General features: G+C 44.5%; 1 protein-coding gene across 5 annotated transcripts in view; it reads right to left on the bottom strand.

Annotated features, from left to right (window-relative positions):
- Positions 1 to 213: 213 nt before the first annotated feature.
- The window catches only part of LOC144096627 (sodium-coupled monocarboxylate transporter 2-like), a 66927-nt gene continuing 53034 nt past the window's right edge, over positions 214 to 14106 (bottom strand). For 4 of the 5 annotated variants that reach the window (XM_077629448.1, XM_077629447.1, XM_077629450.1 and 1 more), the window contains 7 exons: positions 13587 to 13696; positions 11144 to 11211; positions 9238 to 9324; positions 7535 to 7707; positions 5713 to 5813; positions 447 to 547; positions 214 to 382 (listed from right to left, as the gene is read on the bottom strand). In XM_077629448.1, the coding sequence (XP_077485574.1) occupies positions 293 to 382; positions 447 to 547; positions 5713 to 5813; positions 7535 to 7707; positions 9238 to 9324; positions 11144 to 11211; positions 13587 to 13696 (730 nt within the window). In that variant the 3' untranslated portion in view covers positions 214 to 292. Of the gene's footprint in view, positions 383 to 446; positions 548 to 5712; positions 5814 to 5854; positions 5928 to 7534; positions 7708 to 9237; positions 9325 to 11143; positions 11212 to 13586; positions 13697 to 14106 lie in introns of all 5 variants that reach the window. The other variant, XR_013306790.1, reaches the window with a different exon arrangement.

The following is a 14106-nucleotide window of genomic DNA, read 5'->3' as shown; positions in this document are numbered from 1 at the left end:
GTTAGGGTAATGAAGGCGGCCGTATATTCACATAATAACGAAGTTCATGAGACAAGAGCGCAAACACTCGTTGGTTCGTATCTAACGGACCAGAAGTCGTGCTTACACTAAACTCCCAGAAATTTATGTGTACTGAAATGCGTGAGAAGAGGTGTGCGAGGCATCGCCACTCGTAATGCCCCCGCGCCCTCAGCCCTACTCCATGGGTTCCGTGTGGTGACCGTATGTTTTATTTCCAGTTATCCTTCTCGTCTACGTGGTTCGTGCACATGAGGGTCTTCTTAAGGACATGTTAACAATCAGTCTTTTTGAGGTTCGTAAGCAGCTTGTCATCTTCAGCGTTGTGATTATGCGTGCTTTCGATGGTTATGAACTTCACGTCCTGCAGCAAATTGAGAGAACACTTATTGGTTTGTCCGCCGAAAAAGTTCTCGCTGAATGCGTACCCTGTGTTCCGCATCGGACGGTAGATGCCCTGGCCTTCGCCACAACCTCACTAGCGCATCGCTGGTCAATTTAGGCTGCTCTTTTTTGCTGGTCATTTCACCTGCGAACAACAAAACATTCATGACACATCGCGTCGAACAGAAATCGTTCAAAAATATATTTCATAAATAGATATCTAATCTTTCTGGCATCCGCGAATTTCGCTCTATAATAATCCTGGTTCGTATAGCCTTTGGTGAACACGACTTCGGCAGATTAACCAACTTGATTCAATGAAAAGAACAGTGACGTTAAAATTGCGTTTTGTGGACTCTTTCCTTCGCCACTTATGACGCCTCCGAGGTGAATATTGCATTTTCGTTATCGACTTTCATATATAACAACACGCATGATGAGTGAAACAACCTTTTTTGCAGAGAGCAAAATGACCGGAATGCGAGTTTTCGTAACCCACCAGTCCAGTCTCTTCGGTGCCACATTTGAACTGAGACAATCGTAGGCACAGTATTCGCATTTAACGTCATCTGAGGGTGGAAGGAGGGTGTAGTTCAATTCACCTCTTTTACTGGCGCCAACTCGACGCCAGCCCATCTCACCTCCTTGTTATTTTACGATATGTGCACCCATCGGTTCTAAAACTCTATTCAAGAATATGATTCAACAAATTCTGACCACAGCTAGATGTCCACGCAGTTGAGACACTCGCATGCAGCAATCAAGCAGCAATAACCACATAAATTTCATCCTGACATCAGAAGGACAAAAGAAACAAGTTCTTAATTCTTTCTCAAATTCAGAAATAACGATGAACATGGCGTCACGAAGACATAAACGTAAGGGTTCTCGTGTCCACCGGCGGTTTATGTTTATATGTCACCTTGCGAACTTGCGATGAGAGGGTGGAAGAAGATCGCTGAAAAAGCTTCGGAAACTATATTGTATTTACGGGACACAGAACACTTACAAGTATCGTATGTCTCATTTGGCTGCGGTCTGCGATCCAATATTTCCAAGAACTGTTTATAAATTCTCCTCATCCCTGTTCATGACCCTGAACTGCTTTAAGGGACGCATTAGGATCGTCCATAGGAAATAATAAATTTCAACCCTGCTTTGTTGGGTTTTGTGGGGCATAAGCGAAACTGGAAGCGTCCCTTAAAGAAGGCACTGGGCAACATTACCGAAGTTTAGCGACAGCGCAAAATACTGACATATATAATGCCTAAGCATTACTAAAAGGTTGTTTTGAACTGTTATTGAAGGAATTTTGCGCCCAATGTTAGCAACTTTCGAAATGAAAGTGACCGATAAGATATACTTGAAGATACCGTGAAGATATTCTTATCAAAACTCCTAAAGCTGGCTTGAACTTAGCTGTCTGGGAAGAACCAAACAATATATTATTTCCTTTTCTCATCCGCGTAATGGCTTCTGTATCTTGGTTTTATTGCTTAAACTCGAATGAGCGGCCTTTTTTCATCGGGCCTTTGGAGGTCATTCCACACCATATCTATTTGTACAATCCTTCATGCCCGATAGCAGCATGGGCGCGATCGCAATATTCTGGCTCAGCTCCTTTCATTTTGGACCCATGCATGTGCAGCCTCTAAAGTGGAAACAAATGCGCCGGTAGGTTGAGCTTAAGCTAGTTCTATAAAGCCAGCTTCCTCGAACCTCGCCTCTCCTCTCCCATTCCGGGGAATTAGATCCCCTTGGTAAACGGCCGCCTCACCCAATACACCTGCGCAGCCATAAAGACCATAAATGGTGCACTGGGCTGCAATTGGGTCAGTTTATTTCCCGGCAGACAGAGCGTTATTACAACGCTAGCTCCTGATCCTAAGGTCCCCCTATGAATGGTGTTTGTCACCGTTGTTAAAAAATTGCGCCGGACACTTAAGCTCCGACTTCAGGGCTTGACGCGATAGTGTAATGGGTTAATTCCCAGATATGCACGAGTTCGTTCTCTGCTTTATATCTATAAACCTCAGGGAGTCATCATACCCCTCCTGACGCAGTGGTGCAGCGGTTAAGCGATGCGCCACTTCCCCGGGGATGGCAGGTGCTGCCACTGGTGGGCTTTGTGCGACCCAGGTTGCTCTTCCCGACTGACCAATCAATAATTTAACTGTCATCTGCCACGGTGGCCAGTTTGCTCAGTATCCGTTGGGCAGGTTTTGATGACATCGCAAGGTCACGTGACCAATGCGGCTCACCTGGCTTCTAGGTTGCTCTCTGGGGACCACCTGCCAGAGCAATGCCCGTGATTTCTCGCTCACAACGCCTACGCCGACAACGGCGACACCGGATTTTCTGGTGAACGGGGACTTGAACGTTATCGCATCAAAGGCGTCCGTGCAACCAAGCCTTCCTAGGAGGAGGGGCACGGTGCAAGGGGCGTCATGGTACCCCCCCCCCTCCCCTACGGGGAACGACTGCAAGGGGTGCATCACGTGCCCACCCTTGCATACCCAGTCAAAAAAAGACAGAACCGTGTCAAAAACACTAAAATATTTTGTAGTTTGGTCATAACGACAGAAATTTGTTTTTGCAGTATTTTTCTGCAGTACTCTGGTTTTTCTGTAGCCTATAGTTCTGTAATAATTTTCTGTTGTCGTTAGTTCTGTAGTAGTTTAGGTTATAACTACACAAAAAATTGCTACTTCAATACTTTTTGTGTTATTAAACCCTTTGGTCAAAGCATTACAAAAATCGGTCGTGACGACAGAAATTTTTCTGTTGTCTTTTTCGACTGGGTATAACCCACGCCTCGGGCTAAATTCTCTAAGAAAAACTGTGCGAGGCCGCCGCGACTGCTCAGTGGTTATAGCGCTCAGCTACTGACCCGAAAGACACTGGTTAGATCCCGACCGCGGAGGTCGAACTTCGATGCAGGCGAAATTCTAGAGGCCCCTGTACTGTGACATGTCAGTGCATGTTAAAGCACCCCAAGTGGTCAAAATTTCCGGAGACCTTCACTACGGCGTCTGTCATGGCCTGAGTCACTTTGGGATGTTAAACCCCCATATACGAAACCATACAGTATTCTGCGCATTTCCTCGTGTTTGCTTGATCAATTCACGATCAAAGATCGTGACACCATCCTGAGCGTCCGTCGAGTGCAGGGATGTTGGAACGCTATCGTTCCTGCCTCAGTGATTAAAATAAATATAAACACATAGACAGTGCGAAGGATTCCGGAAAGGGATGTATTTGATCGTAGTCATTTCGCATTCCTTCAGTGGAGCTTGGCTGCATGGATAGGAGGCAAGGAGGCAAGGAAGAGCCAGGGACGCCTACAGGCTGTATCTTGCTCTGCGAGATCATTATCGAAAGACAGCTACCCTGATTGTCCTCATTACTAGTTTTGAATTTCATTCAGTTGTCCAGCTTCTTATTGTACTGTTCTTTCCGCGCGCTTCCTTGCAGCGACAGTTACTACGCCTGCTGTCATTTATTTTCATCTACACTGCCCTCGAGCGAAACGTGGTCCCCAACAGTTCTCTGCATTTATTTGTGCACGTTCTGATGCTTGCGTCATGAACAGTTCTTCGTGGTCCCGGTAAAGCGCACGAAGCCCACAATAGCTGGGAGGGACGAATAGTCTAAGATGGCATGGCCTCGTCATGATGAGGGCAGGAACTAGGCAGCGCTGGGTAAAACTTTTCCGTGCGTGATCAGTAAGCGCCACTGAATCTTGCTTACGTCACAGATCAGTATTGGCCTTTAACCTCATCGACGATGTGAACGTATCACATTTTGTTGTACGCGAGCAGTTTTAGAAGAAATGGTACTGGATGCTAAAGAATAATTTCGTGTCTCAGTCTGTACGGTAGAACGAATTCACTCGATGCTCAAAATCCGGCGACAATGGGCGCCGGCAAGTCCTATCTCGCTCCTTTAGCTAAGACCAGAAGCCTGCCATTCACAAGAATTTCTTGAAGCTTTTGGATTATGAACTATCAATGCCTCATAACTACTCGCAACACTGGACAAAAAAAAACAAGACTATTCGTCCCTCATAGCATGAACCGTCTCGGTACGTTAAACCACCATTAGCCATAAGCCAAAACGAAAACCATGGAAAACCATAACAAGGAACCGGTGTTTTGACGACTAAGCAAAGCTAGTTTATTGCTGATAAAGGATTGCCTATATGATTGCGACCACTCAGGCCGCAACCTGAAACCATCATGAGATGACGGCCGACCTCACAGAAACTTTTGCGCATAAGAAACTCCAATCTGTTTATTTCATTAAGGTTAACGGAGAGCTAGCGGCCATGGACGAAAGAATAAACGAACACGACGAGACAGGAGCTCTTACTTTATCATTTATTTGTATTATTAATGCGTGAGCATTAGACGGGACATGTCGCGGGGAAAATGAAGCCGTATGTGAAGCCCTAGGAGTGAAGCCCTGCTATCGAATTGTGAGAAAAGTGACCTCCGTGGCAGGTGGCTCTTAAATTTAAGATTGGTTGCGAGAGGTTGCCCGGTCATCCTGCATAGGTCTCGCTAACACCAGCGGTGACAGCACCTGCCATCGCAGGGCAATGACGCATCACTAAAGCTCAACACCACCACTGCATCAGATTGGCATGCGAAGTCCGAGGGATCTCTGAATGTAAATTACAAAAAAGACCGATGTCGCGGTGTTAGAAGAACAGGACGAAAATGAGGACGTTAAGAACGAAAATTAATAGAAATTTTAAAAAATTGGCGCGTGCTCAGAGAGTGTAGTTCATGACGACTACCATTCACTAAATTCCGTCGCATCGCCCAAACAAGAGCCAGTGAGTTTTTATTTTTATGCATGCTATTATTGCAGTTTTGAAGTCTTCTGGCCTAGAGTTTGCTTGTGCGTTGGTGTTATTCTCCTCCTTTGACCTATCAGCAGTAATTTATAAATAAACAAGTATATCAACCATCCCGCAAGAGAGCCTCTTGCTTGCGATGATTAAACTCGAACGTTGTACTGATCCTATCTGCTCCGAGTTTTTCATCGTAGTAAACGGCGTTTGGGACACGGGCAAGTAGTTACATACTCAATGTCCGGTTCAGCTATCCTATCTCCTGCTTCGTTTGCACAGTCAAAAGCTATTTCGCAATCAGCTACACGCCAAGCTATGGGGAAAATTTAGCACCGTAAGCTCAGTCCCGCATTATATCCCTCACTCTCTCTCTGTTTTGGATCTAACAACTTGATTGGTTGCAGCTGGAAAAATAGTAAGTCAAACGCGGTATACGTAAGCAGTATGTATACCTGTGACAGCACTGAGAACCACTCCAACTATTAATGTCACGAAAACAGCGAAAAAGCTGCTCCATAAGTGCGACAGACGAAAGAAAGACGTCTCTTGTGACCTGCAAAAAGGAGGAAGGCATAGTGAATGCACTCTTCTTACCTGATTCACGATTACCTCAGTTCTTGAACCGTACTTATTCTTCTAGGGATGATCACCCAATTCTAAGTTTGTCCTACGTGGAAACGCAAAGAAAAAACTTAAGAGAATGCAAGTAATCATTGCGGAAGGAAACAATAAGGTTGTTAGTGCTTGTGGTTGCGTAGATAGTAGTTTCATAAAACCGCGGTCGCTTTAGAAGGAAAAAATTTGAGATCACTGCGGCTACCCGCATTAAAGGAATGAAAAACCGTTGACGCTTCTTCGACGCTGGTCGCCTTTCGAATTTGCCGCTATGGTTGCTTTCCTGTTTACATAATTCTTCGTTTTTTTCCATTTCCGAAGTTACTCACCTTTAAAACCAGCTTTCTCTAGTTGTACCCCCAATTATCGATTCATTGATCGATCATTTGGTAACCCTATTGGTCATCGATCGACTGCCTAATTACCTATTGTTAATTTTTCATTCACCAATTATTAACGTATTGAATAATTCTCGAGTAAGTATCGATTTATTTTCATTATACCCTCGTTTCATCTCAATCACCCATTTTGAGTTTTAAAATTTGGCGCCGTGGTTTGTTCCCGCCTACTAACTATTCACCCGTCCAGCCTATTGAACCGTCGATTGATTTTGTATAATTAATTTCCTAATCACTCTACATCAAACTTTTTGAATTGATTACCTTTTTTCATCAAACAATTTTAAATTCTTTTCAAACTTTTATTTCGCTCTCTTGCACAGTTTTCTACTACTTTACCAACCACTGCCGTTTTCCCGTCCACTCACTATATCAACTTCCGCGCTATTTGAACTTTTTTTACATTTTTGGCTCTAATTACTTAACTACTTCTCCTACGGACATAATTATTTCTCTGACATCACCCTCACGTCACCCTCTTTCGACTAGAACCACTCGTTTGACGCTACCTCTTTTGAGGACCTCACAACTGCTGCGGGCATCTTTTGGTGACGCGACCCTGTGGACATAGCCTAGAAATGCTTTCGCATTAAAAAAACAACAATCGACGTAGAAGCAGTGATGCTTCCAAAAACTGCGGCTCTCAAGGCAACAGCGCCACTTTTTATCTACGACTGCCTACAATCAAAAAGCAAGTTGCGCCAATGGTGGCCACGCGAGATTAATAAGGGGACCACTACGAGTACGTGACCAGATAAGCGGAAAGCCTACAAAGATAGCATGCTCCAGAGTACTGCTCCCGTTATCTACTCACAAAAATAAGATGGACACTGCGACTTGAGCTCTTTACATGATGCGAATTCATGCTCAAGCATATTGCCTCTGTCACCTGCTATTGTATATACATGTTTCAAACTAAATAAGCTAAACTGAAATGGCTTTTTTAGTTTTGAGAGGCCGTGCATGCTTTTAAAGACTCAGAAAATGCTTGATCCATGTCAAAGTATCAAGCAATGCCGCGAGGTTTATTCTTGACAGAGGTCAAGTTGGAGTTACTTGCATTCTGCCTTTAGTTTCTCGTTAAATTTCAGTGAAATATCCACCTAAAGTGTATAGGTGGGTTAATGACCTTGCCATAACGGCGGCACTCCTCCCTAAAGAAAACAATTAATGAGTGACTGATGTCCCGAATACTTTCCTGCGTGGAAAGTAGATCTTTCTTTTATTTGAACATGTGAAAGAGTAGCAAACGCACACTTACCCAAAAGTTGGTGCAGCGTACGATGTGTTAGAAACTGAATGGATGGCGGTGAGATTTTCTGGGCAGTAGTCTAGGGACACTGGCATTCTCTCGGGCTTCTGCCCGTGTAGAATGGTTTCGGTCAGGCTCCAAAGCTGGTACACTATTGTAATAAGTGTCGCTATGCCTGCTCCCTGCATTGGAAAGCTCGCTTTAAATTATATTGTAACGCATGTTCGTTCACAATCTGCTATATTTACATTCATTTACAACGCTCACACGGATGCCAAGAAACTTCATCAAGGCGCTTGTCAAAAGATGACTACGAGTGCCACATGATTTCAATTACTTTTGCACAAGACTTAAAGACTCTTCGTAAAACTATTATTTTGAACAACTGACAAGAGCACAAGGCAGAAATATTCGTTGTATTGCCTTCCTAAATTTTAAAACATCCTAGCATCTTACTTGTACAATCTGTTAAAAAAAGATTTTTACATTTTTAAACAATGAAAATTTTCTAGAAACTTGAATCAGAAATGGTAAGTAATATGCTTGTTTCCTATTTTAATCTGCTAATTACCCGAACTCGGCATATGATCTTGATTTTCTTACCAGTAAAGGCAATTGGTTGAGTTTTAAACCAATGAATATTATTGGAAATCTTGATTTGAAGGTTTGAGGGAGTAGCAACGCCTTCCTACAGCCTCTCTTCCATTTGAGAAAAAAAGAAAAAAAGTTCATAACACTCGCTGCAACCACTGGCCCCAACTGTCGTAATGTTCCCGTGCTGGAACGTTCTAGAAAGCAAATGCACCCCCAATAAACACGTTCGTGTCACGCCGCCAGGCAAATTCCATTCCCGTTAAGCTCTTAGCGGGCGGGGGCCGCTGAACCGAACAGCAAGCTAGGGACAGTTCGCTGGTTGTCGCTACCTCTTGCACATGTGTTTCACAAGTCTCTGTACTTCCGTCTTAGCCTTCGCGTAATATGTGAGGTGCCTTTACTGCACGATAACTCTATACCAGCACCTGATTCCTTTGTTCTCAAGAGGTTCCCGGTAAGGCGCATATCTTAATATTGTTTTGTGTGTCACATGAGCGTAATTTAACCAAAAAAGCAAAGCGGGAGGAAGAAAAAAGAACGATGGCTGTACTTGAGATGATTATAACGCTGCCTTCTTGCTGTGATTATAGTGTACTGTATAACCAACTTGATACTCTGTGCTTATACAGTACAAGAAACTCTGTACCGAAGTAGCTGAGATTTGTCAGTGCTTTGCCGAAACTGACTTTCTATACCTGCAATACAAAAGGCTAGCTTCACTGATCTATGCAAAGAGCACATCATGAATAATATTCTCTTAATACATTTCCTATGCAAATTTTTCAGTGGTTAAAGTAAATTCGTTTGCCTCACAGTTTAAAGCTGAAACCATGTAAAAAATCTCATCTATTTCTTCTTTACTTCCATTACGCTCCTCTTTTTTATAATCTGTAAAACTATTCTCACTGCTGCAAACGTTGATGTCGCAGGGACGCCATATACAGTTCTTCAGTTCACTGCGTCGGCTAAGCGCCTACAAAGAAGTTTTTACAATCGCCTCAATTCCTCCAGAACTCAGCCGGTAATTAGCATGCCTTCAAATGTAATGTAAGGGCATACTTTTCACCTAAGCACTGCTGAAGCACAAGGAGAAAACGATATCTGTGATGCACACTTACCTTCGAATGTACGAAAGGAAATAGCACAGCCAAAATGCAGAGTCCTACAAACGGCGCCGTAACGGCACTGTATATCATCAGTATGACCTGCGGGATAAGCAGAACAACGAGCACTCAGACCACAGGTGCAGAATGGCTGTGAGGCATTACACGGAAAATGTTTAGCTGAAAATAACGCGCAACTACCTACACTACAAGGCGAGCCAAGAGACGAACTCTGCTGTCTTTGGTAACCGTCGTAGCTAGGCCTACTCCCTACCAATAAGAAGATCCCATCGAGTGCCCCTGCGAAGCTGGCCGCTATGTGCGCGAAGGTACATATAATGGAAAAAGCAAGCTTATGGAAAGTGTAAAAGCGTACGTATTTCAAGAAAACTTCCCCACTGACATGGCATCACCTGTTGTAACAAAGGTTGAGTGCCATGAAAAACTAGGACGGCAAGTAGACAGGCAGGACGGACACTGTTCGCCTGCGGGTCACTTCATCTCTTCGTCTTATGTTGCGTTCAACTTTCGTGCCAACAAGCAATAATAAAACTATAGCCCAACAAAACACCTTGCCGCAGTAGCATCGATTTGTAGTGTCGGCGAACACTATTCGCCTTAAACTTTCAAAATAATAGCGGTCTAAACCTTCTCTTAAATCCGACACTACAGCAGTGCGGCCGGTTCTAGGCTTAGTCCTTATCCGGCACCATCGTCTTCTGTCGCGGAAGAAATCTTAAAATGCAGGCTTGCCTGAATACCATTGCGCTTTTATTGCCGAAGCAGTTTTTGATTGGAATGTGTGGGTATGACTTCGTGGCAGTTCATTCGCTTGCGTTCACTAAATACTGCGATCACATAGGCATCCCGACTGCCATGAAATCTAGCTTCTTTGTGCCTCAGGCGCATGGCGCCCAGCAGAGATTATGGGTCTTCGTCGAAAACAGTGCCGAGTACCTCTGAGAGAAGTGAAACCAGAAGCTGCAGCCATAACCAAAAAATTCACAGGGATGCTAAACTCCATTGTGTGTTTGCAAGGCGATACCATTAACAACTGCTGATGTCTTTGCTGCAAGTTACGTCACTTGCGGTCTGGTGACGTCGCTCAAGAACATCCTGGAGAATGGTGCCAGCGAGCTCTAAAGATAAAGTTCTCTACGAAATATATAACAACGTTACACATTTAAGGCCCGCTATGAATATAAAATTTCTGATATCTGATACCTTATTCTTCTAAACTTCTTTTGATAGCGACCATTTAAATAAAACATGACAAAGTGCAACCAGAAACGTGGGCTCGGGCTGGTATTCACAGACACAACATCTGTCTATAAAATGTCAAACCATTTTAGCAATGCATTCAAAAGCCTGCACACATTTTTTATAGTGAAATTAGCACAAACATAATTCCTGGTGCGGCTTATGAAACTGCTCCCTTTATTTCTGTAGATACTGGCGGAAACATTTTACGCACAACGAATGTGACCAGATTTGAGCATTACCGTGAAGACTGATCGTAGCTCCTTTCAGCTGAAACTCGGGCTACCAAATTATGCTCTTTCGGTAGAAAGGTTCTTCGCGAATTCAAAGTGAACAGGGCAAGTAGAACAATTCAACCGAATAGGAGTTATGGACTAAGCAGCTGCATAATTGTGCAAGGAAATCGTAGCTCAGCTGGTTCTTAGGGATACACTCTTAGGTATCTAAGAAGATAATAAATACTTTTTATGTGTCTTCTCTCGCACATGCCGCGCATCTGCTGTCTTGAAGGTCCATCCAGACGTGTAAACTCTGAACTGCTGCAGTAACGCGTCAAGATGTAACCTTTCGCAGAAAGACATCTCTGCTTACCAACAGCGCGCACCACGTGATGTTAAAGTATTTATTTCCTGCAAAAAGTGTATTCGATCGTCGTACTCACCCTGGTTAAGGATCCCAAATATACGCATACTGTACTGTAAATTGTCATTATTATACCCAGGCCAATGGCTGTAAAGATGGTGGAAGGTAAACAGAAAATTAGGGTCAGTTACGCATTGACAATAAAATTAATCTCCGCGCGGATATCTCTCGCCCGTGAGATTTTACGCCTAACTGCTGCTGCGAGGTATCTTCTGTCTCTGCAAATTACAACCGACGTCCGAACACAACAACCGCCGTTTTTGGAGGCTCGCAGCTGGTAACCTCACTAGAACATATTCTTCTTCTAAATAATTTCCTTCCGCGAAACAGTGCAGCAAATGATGTGTGAAACCGCTCTTATACGGGAAGTGAAAGGACAGAACAACTTGATTTCCAAGTTAAGATGGACGCGACGCCAAAATTCCGCCATTTTTTTTCACCACTCGCGTAGTGTTGCAAATGGGTCGCAAGCCCCAAGGGTAGCGTTGGCCTGGTGGCCTGGGGCACAGCTGGAAACATCCGAAGGTCCTGGCAAAGGATGAGTCGACTGCCAACAGAACAACTTGTTTATTCTAGCATCGCAAAAGAGCAGCCGGTCAGGGCGATCACGTTACTCGACGGAAGAAATCGAAGCCTCTCTCTTGGCGTCCGGGGCAGCTGCCTTTATACTCTCGGAGTCGAGGGCAAGAAGGAACGGCTCGAGATGAGGCGCACGAGACGGCGACGCACGGACACGTTGAGAAGTGACGCGTCCGCCGGGCCGGCGCCGGTCAGACCTCCTCGCCTCCCAGTTGGGGAGCTCCTCTCCCTGGCTGCCGCGCTTTGACAAGCGTGGGCACCAACATGCACACACACACACGCACACACGAAGACACGTGGCATTGAAACCTGCCTGGACGCGCTTGGCGGGAGGCGTTGCGGCAGCGCTGAACGGGCCAAAATGACCGCCACTTTGAACGAAGTCCCGGCGTCCGTTGCATCCGCGCCGGCTATACCGCGCGTCGTAGGCGAAACGTAACAGTAGATAGATACCTCCTGCGTTTTGTTCGCATACTCGGCTAGGGGTGCATTTCACCTCGACCCTAATGAGCACGTCCCTGTGTCTGTCCTCTCTCGCGTGAAGGTACACCGAGAAGCTCAGTGTATCCTCAAGTCTGGCGAAAGGCTTTAAACAGGTCGCTGTGCTAACACTGATCACTCTGCAAGCTTTACTGATCATGCGCTCCTACGCACAACCTTTGTCAGAGACGAGCATCTATGTAAGTCCTAAGCTCCAGAGGAATGAAGACGACAGTTTCTTTCGCGTTCTCGAGATCAGGAACCCTGATCATTGAAAATGAACCATGCCCCACAGGTCAGAAGGAAACCTCGTGGGCTGTGTATTTTTGGCAAGGTCTATGCTATTTCGGGTGACAAGGTTCCCGTCATTAACTTTCGAACTTCGCACAGCGTTACACTGAAATTGCTTTTACAGCAGTTTGGGTGTTAAGAGCCGCTTTAGACCACAAGTAAACACAATAAGTAACAGCGACATCATGGGGTTCACCGATGTTCGAAGTGGTAGAGGGTAGACGTATACCTTTGGTCACCAGTTCATCTTCAGACATCCATGCGCTGTTTTAGAGCAACAGAACGGAGCACTCTAAAACACACTGGTGTCAATAACGAGTGGTGATAACGAGTGATAACACCTTATCGTGCATGAACAATCTTGTGGAGTGCCGTCTATTTCTAGTTCCTCAAAAATCTGTATAGAGCGTAACAGCCATGGATGAATGTCACACAAACAAAAAAAACACGCCGTTCGAGTGTTTAGACAGGTGTGTGGACCTCTGCACCATTGTTCCGTCTACCCGGTGTGAAAGGCAGTTGATTTTTTTCCGCGCTCAGTGCGATGCCGGCCCTGATTTCCTCGGAAACACACCTTCCATTTCGTTCTCCTCAAATCAGTTGATTTTTTGAATATTCGACAAATATCTTATTCTGTTCAGATTTCACACTTTTAGTGGATGTCACACTGTTGCGGTCGGAAAGAATCTACTCCGAATAAGGAAGTGTTAGCTAAACAAACATTTCTTGTGGCCTTCTAATTCCTTCAGCGTCTCACTTAAAAACAACTTTTTGCAGACCTGGAGAGACACATTAATGTTGCAAGATCATTGCACTGCAATTCAACCTTTTTGCTTCTTTATTTGGCCCCATCAGTGCGGTGCATATCTGATCATTGCACCTTTGTCGGAAGCTTCATGAGCAATATAGGTTCCGAGGCCTCGCCAGGCATATGCCTTTTGCCTCGGCTATCTAGACGGGATTAACAAAATGAATGTATATACGCATGTAGCCTTGCCTGATTGTATCAAAAATGAATGACTTAATTAATGAATAATTAAGAACGAAAAAGTGCAACCCGCTACAGAGTCCTAAATAATAACTCATTCATGTGCGGATAATATTACACTTACCTGTGACACGCGTGATCAATACCATATGTTGCTCCGCTTTCTTGTGCCGATGCGATATCACGTCAACATACAATATGGCAGCCTGAGAGTTGATAGCTGACGATATTGTGCTAAAAAAATTAAAGGTTGTGAATTGCAGTTATCATATACATGCAATATTCTAGACTAGTAAATATTTGATTAGCAATTGAAAAGGTAGCGTACGTAGAACAGTGTGCTGGCGACAGCAATGTCTGCAGTAATTATCTGTGCTAGAAATGAAAAGCACAAGGTGTGGGACGCAAATGTCACGAAAATTGCCCCGTACTGAGGTTAACAGGTGAGAGACACGGGCACCAATACACGAACCTCAATTAGCCGACACGGGCGCAAGCCTTTCGCGAAGCCCGGGACATTGTTTTTCAACTCCCAGTAACGCCTAGCTGAGCAGATTTTACCCAAGGTGTGGTGAGAAAATGTAAGCACAAGGGCAGCCTCTTTCTTGTTTGGTAACACCTTTTGTTATTTTTGTCTATAAATG

This window comes from Amblyomma americanum, chromosome 7 (genome assembly GCF_052857255.1).
Source record: "Amblyomma americanum isolate KBUSLIRL-KWMA chromosome 7, ASM5285725v1, whole genome shotgun sequence".
NCBI lineage: Eukaryota > Metazoa > Arthropoda > Arachnida > Ixodida > Ixodidae > Amblyomma > Amblyomma americanum.
This window is presented reverse-complemented; position numbering and strand designations above follow the sequence as displayed.